The 24,717-nt window shown below is 47.0% G+C and overlaps 1 protein-coding gene across 1 annotated transcript in view; it reads right to left on the reverse strand.

The window, feature by feature from the left end:
- Positions 1–24,717, reverse strand: part of Syx16 (syntaxin 16) — a 58,164-nt gene that overhangs the window by 26,993 nt on the left and 6,454 nt on the right. The window contains exon 2 of the mRNA XM_068360911.1: positions 18,573–18,818. Coding sequence (XP_068217012.1) covers positions 18,573–18,818 — 246 coding nt within the window. The remainder of the gene's footprint in view (positions 1–18,572; positions 18,819–24,717) is intronic.

Here is a 24,717-nt window from a genome sequence, read left to right on the forward strand (position 1 = left end):
AGGAGAGCGCTGGCGAGCAGGAGAACGCTGACGATCAGGAGAGCGCTGACGAGCAGGGGAGCGCCGACGAGCAGGGGAGCGCCTGTGCGCTAACACTGCAGAAGGGCGCGCAGGGGAACCCTGACGCGCAAGGGAAGAACCCACACCGTGGGAAGCATCTCTTTGCCCCGAAGGGACCGTTGCCCGTCGGCTGACGAGGTCAGGCTGCTGGACGTCTGCACCAGAAGCTGAAGGTCTGGAAGGCGTAGGAGGCCGATCCCCGGAGAGGTCTACGGAAGCTGGAGCTGCAGGCTGCTTACGGCGAGGAGAGTCCCCCTCGGAGGAAGGAGGCGAAGATTCAAAAAGGCGCCTTTTAGCACCCTTATAGGGAGACGGGAGGCCCTTGCAGTGCAGCGGACGGTGAGCCTTACGGCGAAGGCGGCCACGAAGGAGATCGTCAGGACCATCAGTCCTCCGAAGAGGAGTCTCAGTCAAAGCACTCCCCCTAGAGGGAGGCTTGGCAGCGGAAGAGCCCGCGGGACTCCCTTCCCCCTTCGAGGAATGTACGGAAGGGGGAGAAGAGCCTTCAGCACCATCATCCACAACAGCACCCGCAGAGGATAGACCCGACCCGTTGGAAGCCTCTGCCACCACGACGTCGACGATAGACAGAGGATCTACCTCTGCTATCACCGGCGACTGCTTAACAGCGGCCCCCAACTGGACAAGGTCAATCAGGGCTTCCCTGGAGGGCAGGCCCTTAAGCCCCAAGGAAGCCCAAATCTGAAAAAGATCATCATTAGACAAGGAGTCATTAGCAACAACCTCCCCCGGAGGAGGAGGAGGAGCCGCCCCGCTATGGGAGGCGACGCCCTCTCCCGCAATCCAAGGTCGGGAAACAGAACTAGGGCCTGCGCTCCCACTCGGCGGTCTCTCCTTAGGAGCCGAACGAGGGGGAGCTTCGGAGGAGGTTTGGGCGGCGAAAAAAAGAGTCCCGAGAGCCTTCCTCCTTCAGGGCAACCCCGGAAGGAGAATGGTCTCTCTTGGACTTCTTCTTGCGCCGGCGGCCAAACCTTTCCCGCTGGGAGGCAGACCACTCCCTGCACTCACTACACGTGTTCTCTCTGTCACACCGTCGGCCTCGACACTGCAGGCAAAGGGTGTGAGGAACCGTGTCCACCGCAGACATGAATGTACCGCAAAGGCGACCGGCAATCCCAGGGCACTTGCACATGGTGAACAATAAAGGGTGAGGCCAACTTCAAAACACACACACACAAACTGGAAGAAAAAGCAAAAATAGATTAAGGATGTCAACGAGGACGATGGACAGACACGTCTGTTCATCGCCGGAGTCAAAAGTGAAGTGAAGCAAATCACCGGTGTGTGGGGGGGGGGGGAGGGGTAGCAAGCTACCCCTTCCCTTCCCCCGCTAACTAGCGCGGGGGTAGTTAACCCTTGTTAAAAACTATTGGCTCGTCATTTCAGCTACGCCGAAAGGTAAACCCAATGTAAATAGCGTGGTTTGTATTTCGGTTACGGAACAAAAACTTTTTTTTTTTTTTTTTTTATAAAATCATAATCTGAATACAAACCTATTATCTCAACTAATTGTGGTTTCTTACCAATATCCCCTACACATTAGATATCTGAAACCAGAAAGATCATATAATTATAATTCTAATACAAACCTATTACCTAAAACAAATTAGTCTCTCTTACCAAAATCACATACATATTAGATTGCTAAAAACAGAAAGATCAGTGGCAGCTGGATGACCTGTGCATGCTCCACTGGACTCAAAGGAACAAATTAGCTAACATCCACGTTCTCTGTGTAGTCTTTCCACATTCTCCTATGTTCTTATACACTTGACAAAACTGAGATTACCAAACAATTCTTCTTCACTCAAGAGATCTACTACTGCATTACAATTGATCAATGGCTACTTTCCTCTTGGTAAGGGTAGAAGAGATGCTTTAGCTGTGGTAAGCAGCTCTTCTAGGAGAAGGACACTCCAAAATTAAACCATTGTACTCTAGTCTTGGGTAGTGCCATATACTCTGTACCACGGTCTTCCACTGTCTTGAGGTAGAGTTCTCTTGCACACTTTTCTTCCTAATTTTTCTTCCTCTTCTTTTTTTAATTTTTTTTATAAATTATGTAAGGAAGGTCTAATTTAACGTTATTATTCTTAAAATATTAATATTGTTCATTACTTCTCTTGTAGTTTATTTATCTCCTTATTTCCTTTCCTCACTGGGTTATTTTTTTCCTGTTGGTGCCCTTGGGCTTATAGCATCCAGCTTTTCCAACTAGAGTCATAGCTTGGCAAGTAATAATAATAATAATAATAATAATAATAATAATAATAATAATAATAATAATAATAAAAATAATAATAATAATAGTAACAGGTCTGATGGGAAAAATCATTTCATCCTTAAAGGATCAGATTTGTTTCACTACCAACCAGTTATTTATAACAGCTAAAAGAGCAACTTAGAAGAGCAAAATTAAATTGGTAAAGCCCCAGAATTAGTCAACTGGGACCTACAGGATCCATGCCAAAGTACTTGGTATGTCCAAACTCAACATAAAACATGAAATATTGATATACCGAATCCTTAAAGCTAAAATATAGGAGATTCAGTAGTAAATTCATAAATCTAGTAAGGGTGACAGCACTTCTCAATACCAAAATGCATAAAGACTACGCTCCAAAAATTCTTTGCTTTAAGGGTAAGCAACTGGCTGCCTTTAGCTCATTGTAGCCTCACTTTGATTGCAGCTGAGACTTGCATTGGGGGTTAGTGATGACAGGAAAGTTTGAGTAAAGGCAAGTTTGTATAGTTACGAAAAATGTTATTTTGATAATAAAATAAATTTTTGAATATACTTACCCGGTGATTATAATAGCTGCAACTCTGTTGCTCGACAGAAAACTCTAAGGTAAAACTCGCCAGCGATCGCTACACAGGTTGCGGGTGTGCCCAACAGCGCCATCTGTCGTCCAGATACCCAGTACTCAATGTAAACAAAGACTCAATTTTCTCCTCGTTCCACTGCGTCTCTATTGGGGAGGAAGGGAGGGTCCTTTAATTTATAATCACCGGGTAAGTATATTCAAAAATTTATTTTATTATCAAAATAACATTTTTCAATATTTAACTTAGCCGGTGATTAAAATAGCTGATTCCCACCCAGGGGGGTGGGTAGAGACCAGCAATATATGTTTACATTATAATGAGCTAAGAGTTTTTATTTCATTTTAGAAGTTATCAAAATAACAAAAACAAAATAAATAGGTACCTGGTAAGGAAGTCGACTTGAACAATTACTCTGCCTTTTTAAGTACGTCTTCCTTACGGAGCCTCGCGATCCTCTTAGGATGCTGAGCGACCCCTAGGATCTGAAGTATTAAGGGTTGCAACCCATACAACAGGACCTCATCAAAACCCCTAATCTAGGCGCTCTCAAGAAATGACTTTGACCACCCGCCAAATCAACCAGGATGCGAAAGGCTTCTTAGCCTTCCGGACAACCCAAAAAACAACAATAAAAACATTTCAAGAGAAAGATTAAAAGGTTATGGAATTAGGGAATTGTAGTGGTTGAGCCCTCACCCACTACTGCACTCGCTGCTACGAATGGTCCCAGTGTGTAGCAGTCCTCGTAAAGAGACTGGACATCCTTAAGATAAAAAGACGCGAACACTGACTTGCTTCTCCAATAGGTTGCGTCCATTATACTTCGCAGAGATCTATTTTGTTTAAAGGCCACGGAAGTTGCGACAGCTCTAACTTCATGTGTCCTTACCTTCAGCAAAGCTTGGTCTTCCTCACTCAGATGGGAATGAGCCTCTCTTATTAACAGTCTGATAAAATAGGATAAAGCATTCTTTGACATAGGCAAAGATGGTTTCTTAACTGAACACCATAAAGCTTCAGACAGGCCTCGTAAAGGTTTAGTTCGTTTTAAATAGAACTTAAGAGCTCTCACAGGGCATAAGACTCTTTCTAGTTCATTGCCAACCATATTCGATAAGCTTGGAATATCGAACGATTTCGGCCAAGGTCGAGAAGGCAGCTCGTTTTTGGCTAGAAAACCAAGTTGTAGTGAACATGTAGCCTTTTCTGATGAAAATCCGATGTTCTTGCTGAAGGCATGAATCTCACTGACTCTTTTAGCTGTGGCTAAGCATACCAGGAAGAGTCTTTAAGGTGAGATCTTTCAGGGAGGCTGATTGTAGCGGCTCGAACCTGTCTGACATGAGGAATCTTAGTACCACGTCTAAATTCCAACAAGGTGTAACCAAACGACGCTCCTTCGTGGTCTCAAAAGACTTAAGGAGGTCCTGTAGATCTTTATTGTTGGAAAGATCTAAGCCTCTGTGACGGAAGACTGATGCCAACATGCTTCTGTAACCCTTGATAGTGGGAGCTGAAAGTGATCGTTCTTTCCTCAGGTATAAGAGGAAGTCAGCTATTTGAGTTACAGAGGTACTGGTCGAGGATACAGATACTGACTTGCACCAGTTTCGGAAGACTTCCCACTTCGATTGGTAGACTCTAAGGGTGGATGTTCTCCTTGCTCTAGCAATCGCCCTGGCTGCCTCCTTCGAAAAGCCTCTAGCTCTCGAGAGTCTTTCGATAGTCTGACGGCAGTCAGACGAAGAGCGTGGAGGCTTTGGTGTACCTTCTTTACGTGTGGCTGACGTAGAAGGTCCACCCTTAGAGGAAGAGTTCTGGGAACGTCTACTAGCCATCGAAGTACCTCGGTGAACCATTCTCTCGCGGGCCAGAGGGGAGCAACTAGCGTCAACCTTGTCCCTTCGTGAGAGGCGAACTTCTGCAGTACCTTGTTGACAATCTTGAACGGTGGGAATGCATATAGATCTAGATGTGACCAATCTAGGAGAAAGGCATCTATATGAACTGCTGCTGGGTCCGGGATTGGTGAGCAATATATTGGGAGCCTCTTGGTCATCGAGGTTGCAAAGAGATCTATGGTTGGCTGGCCCCAAGTGGCCCAAAGTCTCTTGCATACATCCTTGTGGAGGGTCCATTCTGTTGGAATTACTTGTCCCTTCCGACTGAGACAATCTGCCATGACATTCAAGTTGCCTTGGATGAACCTCGTTACTAGCGATATGTTTAGACCTTTTGACCAGGTGAGCAGGTCCCTTGCGATCTCGTACAACGTCAGTGAGTGGGTCCCTCCTTGCTTGGAGATGTACGCCAAAGCCGTGGTGTTGTCCGAGTTCACCTCCACCACTTTGCCTTGAAGGAGAGACCTGAAGCTTTTCAAGGCCAGATGTACTGCCAGTAGCTCCTTGCAGTTGATATGCATTGTCCTTTGACTCGAGTTCCATATTTCCGAACATTCCCGACCGTCTAATGTCGCGCCCCAGCCTACGTCCGATGCGTCCGAGAAGAGAACGTGGTTGGGAGTCTGAACAGCCAGGGGCAGACCCTCTCTGAGGCTGATACTGTCCTTCCACCACGTCAGGCAAGACTTCATCTTCTCGGAAATGGGGATCGAGACCGCTTCTAGCGTCTTGTCCTTTTTCCAGTGAAATGCTAGGTGATATTGAAGAGGACGGAGGTGTAGTCTTCCTAATGACACAAACTGTTCCAGGGATGATAGCGTCCCTATCAGACTCATCCACTTCCTGACTGAACATCGTTCCTTCTTCAGCATGTTCTGGATGCATAACTGGGCTTGGCTTGTTCTGGGGGCCGACGGAAAAGCCCGAAAAGCTAGACTGTGAATCTCCATCCCTAAATACACAATAGTTTGGGATGGGACCACTTGTGACTTTTCCATATTGACAAGGAGACCCAATTCCTTGGTCAGATCTAGAGTCCACTTTAGATCCTTCAGACAGCGACGACTGGAAGAAGCTCTGAGAAGCCAGTCGTCCAAATAGAGGGAGGCTCGGATGTCCGCTAAATGAAGGAATTTGGCTACATTCCTCATCAGCCTCGTAAACACAAGAGGAGCTGTGCTTAGGCCAAAGCACAGGGCTTGAAACTGGTAGACAACCTTTTCGAAAACGAATCTCAGAAAAGGTTGGGAGTCCGGGTGGATGGGGACGTGGAAGTAGGCGTCCCTTAGGTCTAAAGAGACCATCCAGTCTTCCCTTCTGACCGCTGCTAGAACCGACTTTGTGGTCTCCATGGAGAACGTCTGCTTTGTGACAAAGACATTCAGCGCACTGACGTCTAGCACCGGCCTCCACCCTCCTGTCTTCTTTGACACCAAGAAGAGGCGGTTGTAGAATCCCGGGGTTTGATGGTCCGAGACTTTGACTACCGCTCCCTTCTCTAGTAAGAGAGACACTTCCTGTTTCAATGCTCGTCTCTTGTCTTCCTCTCTGTACCTGGGAGAGAGATCGATGGGAGACGTTGCTAGAGGGGGTTTTCGTACAAACGGGATCTTGTACCCCTCTCTGAGCAACTTCACAGATTGTGCATCTGCGCCTCTCTTTTCCCAGGTCTGCCAGAAGTTCTTGAGTCTGGCTCCCACTGCTGTCTGAAGAAGCTGGCAGTCAGACTCTGCCCTTAAAGGACTTGGTTCCTTTCTTCTTTCCTCGTTTCCCTTCGGCACGAGCACCTCCTCTGCTGGAGGCTCTGCCACGAAAGGGCGGAATAAAACGGGACGCTGGAGTGTCCATCCTTGGTCTAGCTGACAAGGTAGGCAAAGGGGTGGCTTTGCGTGCTGAGGACGCAACAAGATCGTGAGTATCCTTCTGTATCAAAGAAGCGGCAATTTCCTTAATCAGGTCTTCTGGAAAAAGGCACTTGGAAAGCGGAGCAAACAGAAGTTCGGATCTCTGGCATGGTGTAACTCCAGCTGAAAGGAATGAGCATAGGTTTTCACGCTTCTTAAGGACTCCGGACACAAATGCTGCAGCAAGCTCATTAGACCCATCACGTACGGCCTTGTCCATGCAGGACATAATGAGCAAGGAAGTCTCCTTCTCTGTCGGAGAGATCTTTCTGCTTAGAGCTCCTAGACACCAGTCTAAGAAGTTAAAAACTTCGAAGGCTCTAAAGATACCTTTCAAAAGGTGGTCCAGGTCCGAAGATGACCAACATATCTTTGAGCGTCTCATGGCAAGGCGGCGGGGAGAGTCTACAAGACTTGAGAAGTCGCCCTGGGCAGAGGCAGGAACTCCCAAGCCGAGAACTTCTCCCGTGGCATACCAGACGCTCGATCTAGAAGAGAGTCTAGCAGGGGGAAACGTAAAAGCTGTCTTCCCTAAACTCTTCTTGGACTGCAGCCATTCTCCTAACACCCGCAAAGCTCTCTTGGACGAGCGTGCGAGGACGAGTCTAGTAAAGGCAGGAGTGGTTGACGGCATGCCTAACACAAACTCTGACGGAGGAGAACGCGGAGCCACAGAAACAAACTGGTCCGGAAACATCTCTTTGAACAGGGCCAAAACTTTCCTAAAGTCCAAAGAGGGTTGCGTAGACTTAGGCTCGTCCAGTTCTGAATGCGGTTCATCTACGTGTGCAGCAACATCCTCATCAGAAAGTCCCTCATCCGATAACTGATGAGGGAACGGCAACGGAGTGGGTAACGGCTGGTTAGCTGAGTCCGGTCGCACGGGTGCATGCGTGACTGAGCCGGACGCAACGTCATGGAACTGCTGCCCAGTCTGTGAGCTGGCAACAACCATAGCAGCGCGGGGACGCACAGCGTCTACTCCAGCCTGTCTGGACTGATGTGGGTGAGCAGAGGCAACCACACTTGGTTGCGGAGGTTGACGCACCGCGTCAAAACAAAACAACTCTGACGGTTGTTGAACCTCACGAACGTCAACGGATACCTCCGTGCGTCGCTGAACGTCAACATGCGGCTGGCAGATCACACTGGAACGCATGGGTGGCGGAACTTTCTCAACTGGTGTGCGTGAGAAGGTTACCTCAGCGTCCACAGGACGCACAACTGATCGTGTGGGTGGTTGTAGGCAAGGAGCTGCACTAGCTGGTGCGGCAGCAACCTTCTCTGCACGAAAGTCCTGCATAAGAGACGTTAGTTTAGACTGCATGTCTTGCAGTAAAGACCACTTAGGGTCTACAGGAGCAGGTGCGGCGACACACGGTGTAACTGTCTGAAGCGGTACCGCTTTGCCTCTCTTAGGAGGTGAGCAGTCATCGGATGACTGCAGCGAGTCCGAACTGACCCAGTGGCTACAACTGGGCCGTTGGACTTGTGCGGAAGGGACCGACTTGCGCTTTAACGGTCGTGAGACCTTGGTCCATGGTTTCTTGCGAGAAACACCTTCCGAAGACGAGGTATAAATGGGCTCTCTCGTCTTTGTTAGGCAGGGGCGATCTTGGGTAGATACGCCCGATACCACGGAGGGAACGTCTGTTCGCTGATTAAAGCCTCTCGAACCCATTTGTCGTACGACATTGCTTCTCCCCTGGACTTGGGAGCTTGCAAGAGGTCCCGGACTAGGAGGACGACAGGCACGAACAGACGAACCCTCAAGCGCAACACTATCCACAACACTATCACTCACTTTATCACTTCCCACTGCACTTTTGCACTTCAGCTCCTTCACATCCGCCATGAGCTGATTACGGTCACTAGCAAGGGACTCAACTCTCTCACCCAGAGCTTGGATGGCACGCATCATATCAGCCATCGAAGGTTCCTGAGTGCCAGGAGGGGGATTAGGAGCAACCACTACAGGGGAAGGAATAGGTTGTGGGGCATGAGGAGAGGAAAGATCTATAGAACGAGAGGAACTTCTCCTAACTCTATCTCTCTCTAGCCTACGTGTATACTTTTGGAATTCGATAAAATCGAATTCCGAAAGCCCAACGCACTCCTCACACCGATCTTCCAATTGACAGGTTTTATCCCGACAATTGGAACAAACAGTGTGAGGGTCGATAGAGGCCTTCGGAAGACGCCTTGAACAGTCCCTAGCATTGCACTTCCTAAATTTTGGGACTTGTGAAGGGTCAGCCATTTTGAATTGGTCAAAGGGGAATTCAAAAACTATCAAAAAGTCATCAACAAAGAATCCGTTATCAAAAAGAGTTCAAGGATTTGTGAAGAGAAACCCTGCACAGCGAAAGCTCAAAACTAGAATAATGTACTTCACCAATTAGTTGTGAAAAAACTCCAGTTTAGCAACAGCGAGTAAGTACGTCTTGTCGATAGCACGACAGAGAGAAAATTGAGTCTTTGTTTACATTGAGTACTGGGTATCTGGACGACAGATGGCGCTGTTGGGCACACCCGCAACCTGTGTAGCGATCGCTGGCGAGTTTTACCTTAGAGTTTTCTGTCGAGCAACAGAGTTGCAGCTATTATAATCACCGGCTAAGTTAAATATTGAAAAATACAAATGATCTTAACATTTTGTCTTTTCTTCCTACAAAAATACAAACTATTGTCCTTTACTTTAGGAGACTCATTCTTTGGAGGGAGGAAGTTCCCTGCCAGCTGGTTGGAAAACTAACCTGGAAACATTCTGTCTTAGCATTGAAGAAACCCTCAAGACTGTGTTCCTACACCTTATATACCATAATATAGGTTTGCTTGGTCATATAACATTCCCTCTTGAAAGAAATGTGGGGAAAGACTCTCAAGAGACTACACACTATGATGCTGAAAGCAGCAAAATGAGCATACTAATCTTTAGATCAAGTTCAGCTGGCGAGGCTTCCGAGGCTATACCCCTAGAAAGGGATAGGATGAAAAGGAAAATAGGTCAGTCACTCTTCACTTTCATCCCGACTTATTGATAACCTTAGCTCTTGACCTACCAATGCTGGTCCTGTAAAGGAGCTGAGGAAGCTAAACTACCAGCTGAGCAGCAACAAGTCACAGGCAGAATGCATTCAGGGACCAGTGAGTCACATCCCACAGACAAACATCAGACAGAGGAGCTCACCCATCCACCTCGCCAGGTATATGGGTATGCAAAATTTGTCCACTAGACCAGGATTTGCATCTCTATGAGCTAGCAAGCTCTGAAGAAAAGGACTCCTGCTTGTCCTTTCTCCTGAAGGTAAAAGGCTAGCAGCCTTACCCCTCTCCTACGCACGCAGATGTTCGCCTGCTAGAAGGCGAGTAAGGTTGGGCTGTTATTGCATGCTGGTATGCAGACAAAACAGCAGGTTCTCCCTTGTAAGAAGTCAAAAACTTGGGTGCAAGTTTCGAAGAACTTGACCCTGCAAAGCGAGTGCTTTGCTGTGTCCTTTAGACACGACAGCAAGGGGTGGAAACTGTGAACAACTGCCTAACTCTATTGGTGTCTAGCTCTGAAAAGCTACAGCAAGGCATGGGAAAGTCCAGCACACGACTGCGGAAGCCCCAGGGCGACCACCACTCAGGCTAAGGTCATCTTTCCTGTGAATGGGAAGGTTGTCTGACACCTAACGATTCCGAAGGGATTCTCTCCCGCAAGCAAGAAGGCTTCCCTACCATAGCGGCCAAAGGGTGACTCCTGCAAAAGGGTAGGTTGCCCAACACCTGGAGCAGGACCTCTGGACAGATCAATCTGCTTTCCTTTGACGTGATGAGCAAGCCCAGACAGGAGGTTGGCATCGTGAGTTCCCAAGGGATCATACCTAAAGCTAGTTCTTGGGTTCACCCTAGAGGGATCCCCAGACGAGTATCCCCGGGGAGTACTCGTCTACATCTGTTGACGTTCATCCGCCGAAACGGGCTGAACGAAAGGTGGGCAAGCAGAGGCTGAGGTCATTACATCCCGAGATGCGAGAGACTCTTTTGGTACAAGACCTCTAGAGTCTTGAGGGGGAGGATCAAAATCAACCCTTGGGGAGGCATCTATGGCCTCCTGCTGTGTGCCTAGATGCAGGACCTCGAGCAGCCATTTCTTGCATGGGAAACCCATGAGCCCCAAGGTAAGCCAAAGCAGAGAGAATCCCATAAGTTGGAAGTACGTGTTGCTTCTCTTGGGAAAGCAATGGAGACTCTGGAACCACAAGGTTGTTCGAGGGTCAAAGGGCCACAACTTGTAATCGATAGGCCTCCCAAGGAGACACCTCAAGCAGAGTTAGAATGGCAGGAATGAGCCGACGTAGTCAGACAGCAAAATTTCTTTGCCTTCCATAATGACCCCGAAGGAGAAGAATCCCTCTTTGTCTTCTTTTTCCGCTGCCTACCATATCACTGCCACTCCTACACTTAACACAAGGAGACGCCTGCAAGCAGGTGTGGTTCCTGCACGGAGGTCAAAGGCTGTGAGGCTCATTCTCTGTCACTGACATAAAGGTGCTACAAAGAAGCCCTTCTATGCCAGGACAACCCTGCATGATCCATCCTTACATCAAACACATCTGGAAAGAGAAAGGGAAAAATGTTATTTTCATTAGTAAAATAAATTTTTGAATATACTTACCCGATAATCATGTAGCTGTCAACTCCGTTGCCCGACAGAATTCTACGGAATGGATACGCCAGCGATCGCTATACAAGAGGGGGGTGTACTCACAAGCGCCACCTGTGGCCAGGTACTGCAGTACTTCTTGTTGACACCACTTCAATTTTTCCTCGGTCCACTGGTTCTATGGGGAGGAAGGGTGGGTCAATTAAATCATGATTATCGGGTAAGTATATTCAAAAATTTATTTTACTAATGAAAATAACATTTTTCAATATTAAACTTACCCGATAATCATGTAGCTGATTCACACCCAGGGAGGTGGGTGAAAACCAGTGTACAAGTATATCAAGAAGCTAAGTATCCCGTATTTCATATTATCAGTTATTCAAAATAACAATGAAATTACAAGTACCTGGTAAGGAAGTCGACTTGAGCCATTACTCTGCCTTAAATAAGTTCGTCTTCCTTACTGAGCGCAGCGTTCCTCTTAGGAGGCTGAACAACTCTAAGGTGCTGAAGTATTAAGGGCTGCAACCCATACTAAAGGACCTCATCACAACCTTTAACCTCGGCGCTTCTCAAGAAAGAATTGACCACCCGCCAAATCAACAAGGATGTGGAAGGCTTCTTAGCCGACCGTACAACCCATAAAAAGTATTCAAGAGAAAGGTTAAAAGGTTATGGGATTATGGGAATGTAGTGGCTGAGCCCTCGCCTACTACTGCATTCGTTGCTACGAATGGTCCCAGGGTGTAGCAGTACTCGTAAAGAGACTGGACATCTTTGAGATAGAATGATGCGAACACTGACTTGCTTCTCCAATAGGTTGCATCCATAACACTCTGCAGAGAATGGCTCTGTTTGAAGGCCACTGAAGTAGCCACAGCTCTCACTTCATGTGTCCTTACCTTCAGCAAAGCAAGGTCTTCTTCCTTCAGATGAGAATGTGCTTCTCTAATCAGAAGCCTGAATAGTAAGAAACTGAGTTCTTAGAACTTGGAAAAGAAGGTTTCTTGATAGCACACCATAAGGCTTCTGATTGTCCTCGTAAAGGTTAAGACCTTTTTAGATAGTACCTAAGAGCTCTAACTGGGCAAAGTACTCTCTCCAGTTCATTCCCCACCAAGTTGGACAGGCTTGGGATCTCGAACGACTTAGGCCAAGGACGTGAAGGAAGCTCGTTTAGCAAAAACCGAGCTGCAAGGAACATGTAGCCGTTTCAGATGTGAAAACAATGATCCTGCTGAAGGTGTGGATCTCACTTACTCTTTTAGCTGTTGTCAAGCACACGAGGAAAAGAGTTTTTAATGTGAGGTCCTAAAAAGAGGCTGATTGGAGAGGTTCAAATCTTGATGACATAAGGAACCTTAGGACCACGTCTAGATTCCAGCCTGGAGTGGACAACCGACGTTCCTTTGAGGTCTCAAAAGACCTAGGGAGGTCCTGTAGATCTTTGTTGGTGGAAAGATCCAAGCCTCTGTGGCGGAAAACCGCTGCCAACATACTTCTGTAACCCTTGATCGTAGGAGCTGAAAGGGATCTTACTTTCCTTAGATATAACAGGAAGTCAGCAATCTGGGTTACAGTGGTACTGGTTGAGGAAACTGCATTGGTCTTGTACCAGCTACGGAAGACTTCCCCTTGAGACTGATAGATTCTGAGAGTGGATGTTCTCCTTGCTTTGGCAATCGCTCTGGCTGCCTCCTTCGAAAAGCCCCTAGCTCTTGAGAGTCTTTCGAAAGTCTGAAGGCAGTCAGACGAAGAGCGTGGAGGTTTGGGTGTACCTTCTTTACGTGAGGTAGACGTAGAAGGTTCACTCCTAGAGGAAGAGTCCTGGGAATGTCGACCAGCCATTGCAGTACCTCTAAGAACCATTCTCTCGCGGGCCAGAGCGGAGCCAACCAACGTCAGCCATGTCCCTTTGCGAGAGGAGAACTTCTGAAGTACCCTGTTGACAATCCTGAACGGCGGGAATGCATACAGGTCGAGATGGAACCAATCCAGCAGAAAAGCATCCACGTGAACTGCTGCTGGGTCTGGAATCGGAGAACAATACAACAGGAGTCTCTAGGTTATCGAGGTAGCGAACAGATCTATGGTTGGCTGACCCCACAGGGCCCAAAGTCTGCTGCAAACATTCTTGTGAAGGGTCCACTCTGTGGGGATGACCTGACCCTTCCGGCTGAGGTGATCTGCCATGACATTCATACCGCCCTGAATGAACCTCGTTACCAGCGTGAGCTTTCGATCTTAAGACCAGATGAGGTCCCTTGGGATCTAGAACAACTTCACGAAAGAGTCCCTCCCTGCTTGAAGATGTAAGCCAGGGCTGTGGTGTTGTCAGAGTCCACCTCCACCACTTTGTTAAGCTGGAGGGACTTGAAGTTTATCAAGGCCAGAAGAACCGCCAACAACTCCTTGCAATTGATGTGAAGTGTCCTTTGTTCCTGATTCCATGTTCCCGAGCATTCCTGTCCGTCCAAAGTCGCACCCCAGCCCGTGTCTGATGCGTCCGAGAGGAGAAGGCGGTCGGGTTTCTGAACAGCCAAAGATAGACTTCCTTGAGAAGAAAGCTGTTCTTACACCACGCGAGAGAAGACCTCCTCTCTTCGGAAACAGGAACTGAGACCGTCTCTAGCGTCATGTCCTTTATCCAGTGAGCAGCTAGATGATACTGAAGGGGGGGAGGTGGAGTCTCCCTAACACGATGAACAGGGCCAGCGATGAAAGTGTCCCTGTTAGACTCATCCACTACCTGACTGAGCATCGGTTCCTTCTCAGCATGCTCTGGATGCATTCTAGGGCTTGGAAGATCCTTGGGGCCGACGGAAAAGCCCGAAAAGCTCGACTCTGAAGATCCATACCCAGGGAGACAATGGTCTGGGATGGGACGAGCTGAGACTCCTCAAAATTGACCAGGAGGCCCAGTTCCTTGGTCAGATCCATAGTCCATCTGAGAATCTCCAGACAGCGACGACTTGTGGGAGCTCTTAAAAGCCAGTCGTCTGACGGAGCCGGACACAAGATCATGGTACTGCTGCACAGTCTGTGAACTGTCAACCATGGGGAAGCGAGGAAGTACAGTGACAACCCGAAGCTGTCTAGACTGTCTGGGTCGTACAGACAACTCCTTATCGGGTTGCTGAGGTTGCCGCACTGCGTCACAACAAGTCACTTCTGCTGGTTGTTGAACGTCTTCCCAGTGACACACTGACTCCGTAAACAAAAAAATCCTCTAACAAGGACTAAGCTTGGACTGCATGTCTTGCAACACAGCTCAAGGTCTATGGGAGCAGGTGTGGTAACAGACGGGGTTAGCGACTGAAGTGGAACCATTACCTTCCCTGGGAGCATGTTATGCTTAAATAAAAGTCCATAGGAGGCTACGCAGCTAAAGGCTCCTCTCCAAATGACAGAGTCCTCAAGGGAATATCAGAAGGAGGGAGAAAAGCACTTTCTCATTTACAGGGACCATATCCGAGAAAAGCTAAGTTCTCTCAGTGAGGGTTTCACTGGTGCAAAAGCAGCAGACTAGAAGGCAACGTTATGAAACTGCTTGACAGTCTAGTGAGTTGGCAACAACCAAAGAAGTGTGACTGAGAAGCATGCGGTAAGGTATGCAGAGCATGTTGTATGCAGAGCATGCTGTATGCAGAGCATGCTGTATGTAGAGCATGCTGTAAGGTAAGCAGAGCGTGTTGCATGGCGTGTAACATTTCTCAGAAATTCCATGACCAGTGCTAGAGTGAGTAATATCGCATTACCGTCCATTGAAAGTGCACGTGCCGAGGGAATTGATTTAGACTGTTTTGTTGATGAATTTGATAGCCGGCATGATAATCGTAGAATTAAGCTACACTAAATGTACTATAATCTACTTCACCTCAGGAAAGGGAAACTCGCCCTGTTGGCAACACTGCATTACTTCATGCATGCTTGCATGGGGTTTAATATCAACATAATATTACCTTACATTCATAACTCATGATTCATTTTTGTTTAGAAGATATTTTTGCCATATTTTGCGATTTGTTAAAAATATATTGCAAGGAATACATATATATTTTTATATAAGTAATACAAATAACCTCCATTATCATAATGTTTGTGTAGGCATACATGTATATGATTACAAATGCAAGTTATGAAAGTAATGAGGTGTTATTATTGTCATTTGTTATTCCCAAGTTGAATGGGAAGAAGCTCAAGTTGAGGAAAAAAAAAAAAAAAAAAAGGCAGATGCATGCGTTGAGGTGGCTGACTCATAGCATGAGATTGCTGCCTCAAGAGTTGCGCTTGCTGTAAGGGTTGCGGATGCGCAGTAGCAGGTTCCTGAGGAACGAGTTAAGGTTCCTGAGGTGTGAGCTGCGAGAGTTGAGGTAGCGGCTGCGCAGAACGCAGTTCTTGTCTCGCGAGTAGAGGTTCCTGAGGTGCTAGCCTAAGGAGTTTGCCTCATTGATGGAAGAGGTTGTCGTACCTCAAGAGATTGTTGCCTCGCTGGTGGAACCGCAAGCGGAAGCGGAGGAAGTAAGGCATAAGACTCCTGCTCCCATTGCTGAGGTTGCCTTAAGGAAGGTTAAGGTTGCTGCACAACGCTGGTAACTGGCAACTCAGAACGCGGTAAGGTAGCCTGAGGAACCTCAACTTCGTACGCCTGGCAGACTGGACTGCGGTGAGGCGGAGGTTGCTGCACACCGCTGGTAACTGGCAACTCAGAACGCGGTAAGGTAGCCTGAGGAACCTCAACTTCGTACGCCTGGCAGACTGGACTGCGGAGAGGCGGAGCGTTCGCAGGAGGAGGTGTAACCTTCTCAGCCTGAAACTCACGCATTAAGACCGCAAGCTGCGACTGCATGGACTGCAGCAAAGTCGTCTTGGGATCAACAGACGATAAGGTCTGTTGAGGCAAAGCCTTAATAGAAGATGAGGTCTGTTAAGGCATCGCCTTACCTCTCTTAGGAGGTGTGCAGTCACCTGATGACTGAGGAGAGTCAGAGCTAACCCAATGACTGCATCCGGGTTGTTGAACTCTAACTTCGTACGTCTGGCGTAGGTCTGGACTTTACGTTTAAGAGGTCTTGAGACCTGAGACCAGCGTTTTCTCCCCTAAATTTCTTCTGCAGACGAGCAAAATAAGGGCTCAATCGTCTGCGGGTGGGAGAGACGGTCTCTGTAAGACACGCCTGCAACCACCGAGGATACTTCTGTGCGCCGATCAAGGCCTGCCGAACCCTTTTGCCCTTCGACATTGCTTCTTCCCTGGGCTTGGGAGCTTGCAAGAGGTCCCGGACTGGGAGGACGACTGGCACGCACAGAAGTACACTCACGCACAACACTGACACACTTTGCGCTAATCACTTATCATTTTTGATTTTCTGTTTGCACTTATTTCACTGAACTCGAAACTTTAAGTGGTTTGTACCTGAAACACGCAATTCTATCCTTTCTCAAAAGTTAGTAATTGCGAAAACAGAATTACAATGTAACAGAAAAATCTGATGAAAGATAAATAATTCAGTGGCTGGAAAGAGACTAAACACTAGATCAAATAAACTACGTTTAAAATCTCTCACCGCATAAAGCTTGAGAACAAGAAAAAACTCTAGAAACGTTTACTTTCTTCCCCTAAAGAGACTAGGGAGAAGAGCAAAAACGATAACAACGTTACTCGCTTGAACGAAACGTTTATCCTCCTCTTTCTCCCTCCGTCTCTATCTCTCTCTCTCTCTCTCTCTCTCTCTTGACTTAGAACCTGAGAGAAGAGCCCAATCATATATATCGTTAAAACATATTATTGTTAAAGGAAAAAACTGAAATATTTCCCAAAATGAAAAGTTCCTTTATTAGAATTAAAACCATTAAGTTAAGAAAGAATGAACAAAACGCTAGACACGGTTACTCTTACTGCAACGTGACACCGTGAAAATTCTCTCTCTATCGTAACGATAGAGCGCAAGTTGAACGTTCTGAACGTCAACAACTGCAGAGACAAAACAAAACGTTAGTTCAACTTTGAAAACAGTACGAGACTATCAAAGAAATTCTTTCAAAAACATTAAAATAGCATAATATGTTAACAGGTAAAACCGAAATGACGGGCTCAATGTTAATTAACTTCGGTACCAAGAAAAGACCGCCTACTATTAGGAAAGGTCGAATATAAACAAATATAAAAATTAATTTTAATAAGTTTATAATAAAAGGAAGTTAATCGAGGAGGCCTATAACAGGCGGAGAGATATAAAATAAATCTATAACTTTTGTTAAGCAAAAATAAGAAAGAGAGTCTATACTCTCTTAGACACCAATACTTCCGTCTAAGGGAAGGGTCGGCCATTTAAAGGTGAAAGAGAGTTCATACTCTCTTCGTCACCATAATTAATCAAATTAATTCCAAAAGTTAGTTAAGCTAATAATAAAACTTCCTGAATAGCGAAAGCTGAAATCTTAGAGCAATACTTCACCAAAAACCGTGAACAAGACTCCAAAATTATAAGCGTATCCATGAACGTCTTGCCGGAAGCACGACAGAGGAAAAATTGAAGTGGTGTCAACAAGAAGTACTGCAGTACCTGGCCACAGGTGGCGCTTGTGAGTACACCCCCCTCTTGTATAGCGATCGCTGGCGTATCCATTCCGTAGAATTCTGTCGGGCAACGGAGTTGACAGCTACATGATTATCGGGTAAGTTTAATATTGAAAATTTTAAATTTTAGGACAGTTGTTTATTGTCAAGTTTGCAGGACAGAACGACATCTATTCACTTCCAAGCAGAAATGAAAAGTGACACATTGTCACTAGTACGAGTGTAAGCAGGGTGGCAAGTCTACCACCAGCTCCTCCCACTAACTAGTGGTGGGCAGTTACACCTTCCTTGAAAGTCTTATAGCTAGTTTTAGCTGTTGCTAAAATATATCTCCACAGTAAATAGTGAAAAGGTTTGTACAGTATATGGTGCTGGAACAATTCTTATTCAATAAAAAATGGTAGCACACTTAATGAAATACAATACAGTAATGGGTTACAAAATGACATCTCAAAAAACATAATTAAAAGGTATGAATCTTGGATGAAGTCTTATTAAACTGATACAGTAAAGCATAACACATGAAGTGAGTGACTGCAATATTTTGCTTGCTTATCAATGACAGTTATGCCCCTCTGAATTTTTCCTCATTTAAATTTTGCTTTTGCATGTGCATGACTCACCCGTCTTATTTCATTGTTGAGAGACGTCAACTGGCGTTCTTCCTCTGTGTTGTCGTCGAGAGAGGGCCGTCTTATCAAGTTACTCTGGAGAGCTGCCAAACGTTTAGTTTTCTCCCTTAGGGTTATGATATTATACTGAACTTCTTCAACCTGACCAGCCCAATCAGGGAGATGGCTATCACCTGGCATACTGATCCCGTTCTCCAATTCTTCACTGTGCACCAAGGCATCTTGATCTGAGTAGGTCTTGGGTTCAGAAGAGATAAAAGAAAAATATAGTATAGTAAAAAAATATTGGTTTAAATTATGATTACAATTTTCTCAAAATTTATACACAATTCTTAAAGTAATGCGATAAATCTTAAAAACAATTTGTACATTTCCTAGCTACTGTATACAAAAGTGGAATTTTCATTCTAAAATTAATATTAATAATACTGTACCTGGAAAATTCAGCTAACCCTGATTCTAAATAATCCACTCATGTTTTTATCACATTAGCAACCCTGATACCTTTTTTTTCTGTCCTGCCATTAGTAACACTGATGGCAGGAACAAGAGTCCAAACTATTTTTTCATTAGTTGCATAATACCAAAAGTGGGGAAGCCTGGTTAGGACTAGCTAAATTATCCAGTTAAGTTTTATTAATGTAACAAATTTGGAGATAATTGTATTTTTCCAAGCAAACAAACCTGGAGCTATTTATAGTGGTTACCACTTTTTGGCAAAGCTGAAAACTAGCCAAGACCATTTTAGTGAGGGATAACTATTCCCATCCGCTAGTCAGCGGGTGGAGGGTGGGGTAGATTGGCTACCGCGCTCACTCACACCAGTCGGCTGAGTAACCACTTTTGCTTTCTAGCAGGACTTCTAGGGGGACAGGCTGGCAAACCAACTTGTATAAATAGCTCCAGGTTTGTATGCTAGGAAAAATACATATCTCCAAATCTGTTATTTGTTCCGGCGTAAATACAAACCCTTCGCTATTTATAGGGTGACTTACTCTTAGGAGGGAGGAAGTCCTACCAACTGACCTTGGCTATGACCCAGGGTTCTCTTTATTTAATCTAAGAACAAATCCGTAGGAACCCTACCCTTGCTAAAACAAATATCGCTACAAAGTAATGCACTGCCAGTGGCCTGCAGAAGCTTGTGTGAGAGACTGGTGGCTTGTCTTTATGTAGAAACTCTAGTACAAGCCTAGAGTTCTAAGACTTACCCAATACCCTCCATCAAGAGGTATTGGGGACATAACAAAGTATTAAGTGAAATACTCAGGATGCACAGGGGAAATGCGTCTTACCTGCAAAGAGGTGAGGTTAGCTATGCTGTGGTCTTGCGGTGCTGTTTCCCAAGAGGGGGAGAAGATGAAAGGAAGAAATGAGCCAGACATTCTTTCTCATTCACCCCAGATTAACACAGGTAATCTCAACCCTCTGCTACCTATCCATCAAAGGAGCTTGAGGCATTTAGACCACTTGTGCGGCCACCACAGGACCAATGGAAATGGTTTCCATGTTCCTGTGGGTTACGTCTTTCAGGTAGTGGGCGGTGAAGGTTGTCTGACGCTTCCACACGCCCACCATAGAAAAGTTCTTCTTGAACGCCAGGGACGTTGCAATGCCCCTGATGTCATGAGCTCTGGGTCGATTGGATGGAGGAGGGTCTGAATTGAGAGCATTCTCAATCACTTTCCTGATCCAAGAGGAAATAGTGTTTCTTGTGACCCTCCCCTTGACCTTCTCTGTGCTAACAAAAAGCGCTAGCACACGGGGGCAAGCTGCTGCTGTTCTTTTTAAATAACACCTAAGACTCATTACTTGACATAATAACAGTTGGTCTGGATCTTCGGTTACAAAACAAAGACTCTCTATACAGAATGGGCCAAACTTGGAGTCCAGCACACTCGGATTTTGAGTCTTAGCAACAAACTCAGTGATGTAGCTGAGGATTACTTCTCCCCATTGCCTGGAGTGGGATAAACGTCAGCAGATAGACCATATAGTTCACTGACTCTCTTGCCCAAAAACAACGAGAGCAGGAACACTGTCTTCCATGTGAGGTGGCGATCGGAAACCCGGCGTAATGGTTCGTAAGGGGGGCCTTCAGAGACCGAAGGACCCAAACCACGTTCCAAGGAGGAGGTATAAGCTCTGACTGGGGACAAGTAAGCTCGTAACTACGATGAGCAAAGAAAGTTCAAATGAGGAAGAAATATCAACTCCTTTCAGTCTAAAGGCGAGACTCAAGGCTGAGCAGTAGCCTTTGACAGCCAAGACCAAGAGAAGCATTTCTTCCCGAAAGTATACAAGGAACTTCGATATAGTTGGAACAGTGGCATCGAAGGGGGAGATACACCTTCCCCAACAACAACCACAGAAAACATCACCTTGCCTGGTAGACTCCCTCTGTGGACTGCCTCTGTGGACTTCCTCAATTGTCCAGCCATTCTTTTCGCAACTGGTTGCGAAAAGCCCCTCTGTGTGAGAAGGCACTGGACAGTCTCCAGGTGTGAAGCTGAAGCGAAGCTACAGTCTTGCAATCTTGTGTAAGATGTTGGCATGTGGTTGTTCGAGCAGATTGTGCTGTGGAGGGAGCTCCCTTGGAATTTCTGTAAGGAGTTCCAGAAGGTCTGTGAACCATTCTGCATGATGCCATAGCAGAGCTATAAGAGTCATTTGCAAGCTATTGCTTGCTCGTAACTGGTTGAGGACTTTTCTCATCAGACAGAACAAGGGAAACGTGTAAGTGTCCACGTTTTTCCACCGTTGTTGAAAAGCATCTTGCCAAAGAACTAGGGGATTTGGGATTGCAGAGCAGTATAACGGGAGCCTGAAATTCAGGGCCGTTGCGAACTGATCCACAGTCAGGGAACCCCAAAAAGTCATGACTTTGTTGGCTATCAGAGGATTCAAAGGCCACTCGGTGCCAACTATCTGAGTCGCTCTGCTCAGCTTGTCTGCAAGCACATTCTGCTTGCCCGGAATTAAAAGAGCTGATAAGAGTCGCCAAGTTGTCTTCTGCCCATCTGAGTATCTCTTCTGCAAGATGGCACAGCTGCTGCTGCGAAAAGGTACCGCCCTGTTTGTTCAGATAAGCAACTACCGTGGTGTTGTCACTCATCAACACCACGCAGTGCTCAACCAGGAACTGGTGGAACTGTTTGAGGGCCAGAAAAGCTGCCCTCATCTCTAAGAGATTTATTTGCTGGTACCTTTCTGATTCAGATCATTGGCTGGAGATGTAATGGTGCAGCATGCGGACCTCCCAACCTTCTTTTGGTGCATCCGAAAAGAGCATCAACTCCGGGGGAGAGACGAGAAGATCGACCCCTTTGCAGAGGTTCGGATCCGCCACCCACCATCTGAGATCCGACTGTTCCTCTAGCACTATGCAAACTAGACGATCCCAGGAATCGCTGGACTGATTCAATTAGGATTTCAGACGCCACTGAAGACATCTCATCTTGAGGTGACTCTTGGGGACCAGTGGGGTCAGAGAAGACAGATGACCGAGAAGGTGAAACCTCTGAATTCTTTTGTCTGATGAGAAAGCTTTGTACCTTAGGGTGTCTATGCACATGCCTAGGTATACCAGTTCTTGAGAGGGAAGCAGATGAGACTTTTTGAGGTTTACCCCGATCCCCAGATCCTGGCAAAACCTTCGAAGCTCGTCTCGGTGGCAGAGAAGGCCCGCCTCCAGAGTCTGCCAAAATCAGCCAGTCGTCCAAGTATTTTAGGAGACGGATGCCGTCTCTGTAAGCCCAAGATGACACTAGGGCGAACACTCTCGTGAAGACCTGGGGTGTTGTGGAAAGATTGAAACACAGTACCCTGAACTGGTAATGCTTCTGGTTCATCATGAATCTTAGATACTTCCTGGAAGACAGATGGATTGGGATCTAGAAGTATGCGTCCTTAAGATCTAGAGTGCACATGAAATCCTGCGGTCTTGTCACTTGTCTGACAGTGTCGGCTGTCTTCATTCTGAACGGGGTCTGTTTGACAAACCTGTTCAGAGCTGAGAGGTCAATAACTGGTCTCCAGCCTCCAGACACCTTTCTCTCGAGAAAGAGTCGACTAGAAAAGCCTAAGGACCCATCGAGGACCTCCTGGATGCGCCCTTCTCCAACGTGGTCTGGACTCCTGTCCTGAGGGCACACTCCTGTGTGGATCCCATCGCATAGGAGTTCGATGGAACCGGCACTCGAATTGGTAGAGGGAGAGAAAGAATGAATGGGATGCGGTTCCCTGAATGAATCACCTCCACCGTCCTGGGTTCAGCCCTGCGGTGAAGCCACCTCTGCCAACGGCTTTGTAGGCATCTCCTTACAGGTGGACAAATGGCAGGACTGCCTGTCCTAATGGGAAAGGCCTCGGCCGAATACCTTCTTTCCCTTTCCTCAATGAAAGGACTTTTTACCACGAAGGGCTTGCTTTGACTCCCTTTGACCCTGTTGTTTCAGATCCCTAGCCCTTATTGTTTGTGATTTTGGAGGTGATTTCTGCTGTGGCTCAGAGGGGAAAGGTTTGGCGGTTAAGACCTTTTGGATGAGGTAGTCCTAGCTGGACTTCCTCCACATCTCTGCCACCCACTCGACATCCTCGGAGTTAAACAGGGAATTACACATACCTTCGAAAAGTGCATTCCTCGGACTCACCATCTCGGCCTAGGGGAGTTGTCTATGGAATATACCTATGACGGCATCCCTCCTCTCCAGGATGGTGTTGGCCCAAAGGTTCACCCCCTGCTGGGAGAGAAACTCGATGGGCTGAGTACCAGACGGTAGGAAAGTCTCAGAGACTTCCTGGAGGACTCTCAAAACAAATCCTTAGATAGAATCAGTTATCCTAAAGACCCCAACCAGAAATCGAGCCACGAAGTCGCCTGCATGGCGTACTTCGCCACCTTCTCCTGATTGAGGATCTTGAAGGCCGCGAACAAGACTGGAAGTACTGTAAGCTATTCAAAGGGCGTAGCCCTCGAGAGTGCCTCTACGGAGTGATCAAGGGGCAGGGTAGGGAGAGACTCCCCGAGGATCTCGTAGTACCTCTTCTGAAAAACATGCGAAGGAGGGAGAAGCTTGGAGGATGAGTTGGAGGGGATAGAAGAGGTGGACCCAGTTGCCTGGGACACTGCCTTCTGTTTGGCAATCTCAACCCCTTTGACCAGAGCAGAGCTGCACTGGCCCTCAGGTGTTTCCGAGTACCGTAAAACTGGTCAAGGACAGTTTCCTTTCCATTTAGAGGGGCTACCGATGGATCTGGTAGCCCACTGATAGATTGAATGCAGGCTAAGACCTGCCAGGAGGCATACTTTGACTCCTTCCTCTCATCCTCTGTTAGCTTAGGGATAGCGGCAGCTGGAAAAGCGTCGTTCACGGGATCGCTTTGCCCTTCCACATCTGAATTTTCGCCCATAGGAGCCAGGAGTGGGTCATAGCCATCATCAGGATAGACCGGAGACAGAGAAACTGCTGAGGAAGTGCTTGCTTCCGGCTGCCTATGAGGCAACAAAGAAGGAAGCCTAGCCGAGGATTTAGGGATGGTAAATAAATCCTTCGGCTCCTTGCTCCGACGCAGGCGTTCCTCCATCAGCGAGGACCTAGAAGGCTCTGCTGACCTGTGGGTGAGACGGTAATCAGCCTTTGGAGGGAGCATGACATGTCCAGTCACAGGTCGTACCTCCTTAAGCACTATCTCGACTGGGGAGGGACAAAAGGAGTCCCTATAGCAAGTTACCCTGTTCCTTGGGAGGCGAAAAACGGATCCTTTTTCTCTTCCCCGTAGTTTTGGCCTGTGGCATCTTGAACTGCAAGGGGCCACCTGGGAGTTGCACACACTCTTCCCAAGGTCTCTTGTGAGGGGAGAAGGGTTTCTTCTTACCAGAAGGACCCGCCGGAGCGGAAACCTCCGAACTCCTCCTAGGGTTGGCAGGAAGGGAAGCCCGAAGGACGAGAGGTGGCAGCAAAGGAATCCTCGGAGTGTTGTTATGGCCTGACGCATTACATTGAATAATGCTCGAAGCTTTGGGGGGTCGCAGGCTCCCAAAGAACTGAGATGGAGGTCCTTAGGAATAAACGGATCCTTGGGCTTAGGAATCTCGGAAGGTTTCTTAGCCCTCTTGCCTTTAGGAGGCTTCCCA

This window comes from Palaemon carinicauda, chromosome 37 (assembly GCF_036898095.1).
Source record: "Palaemon carinicauda isolate YSFRI2023 chromosome 37, ASM3689809v2, whole genome shotgun sequence".
In the NCBI taxonomy this organism is placed as follows: domain Eukaryota; kingdom Metazoa; phylum Arthropoda; class Malacostraca; order Decapoda; family Palaemonidae; genus Palaemon; species Palaemon carinicauda.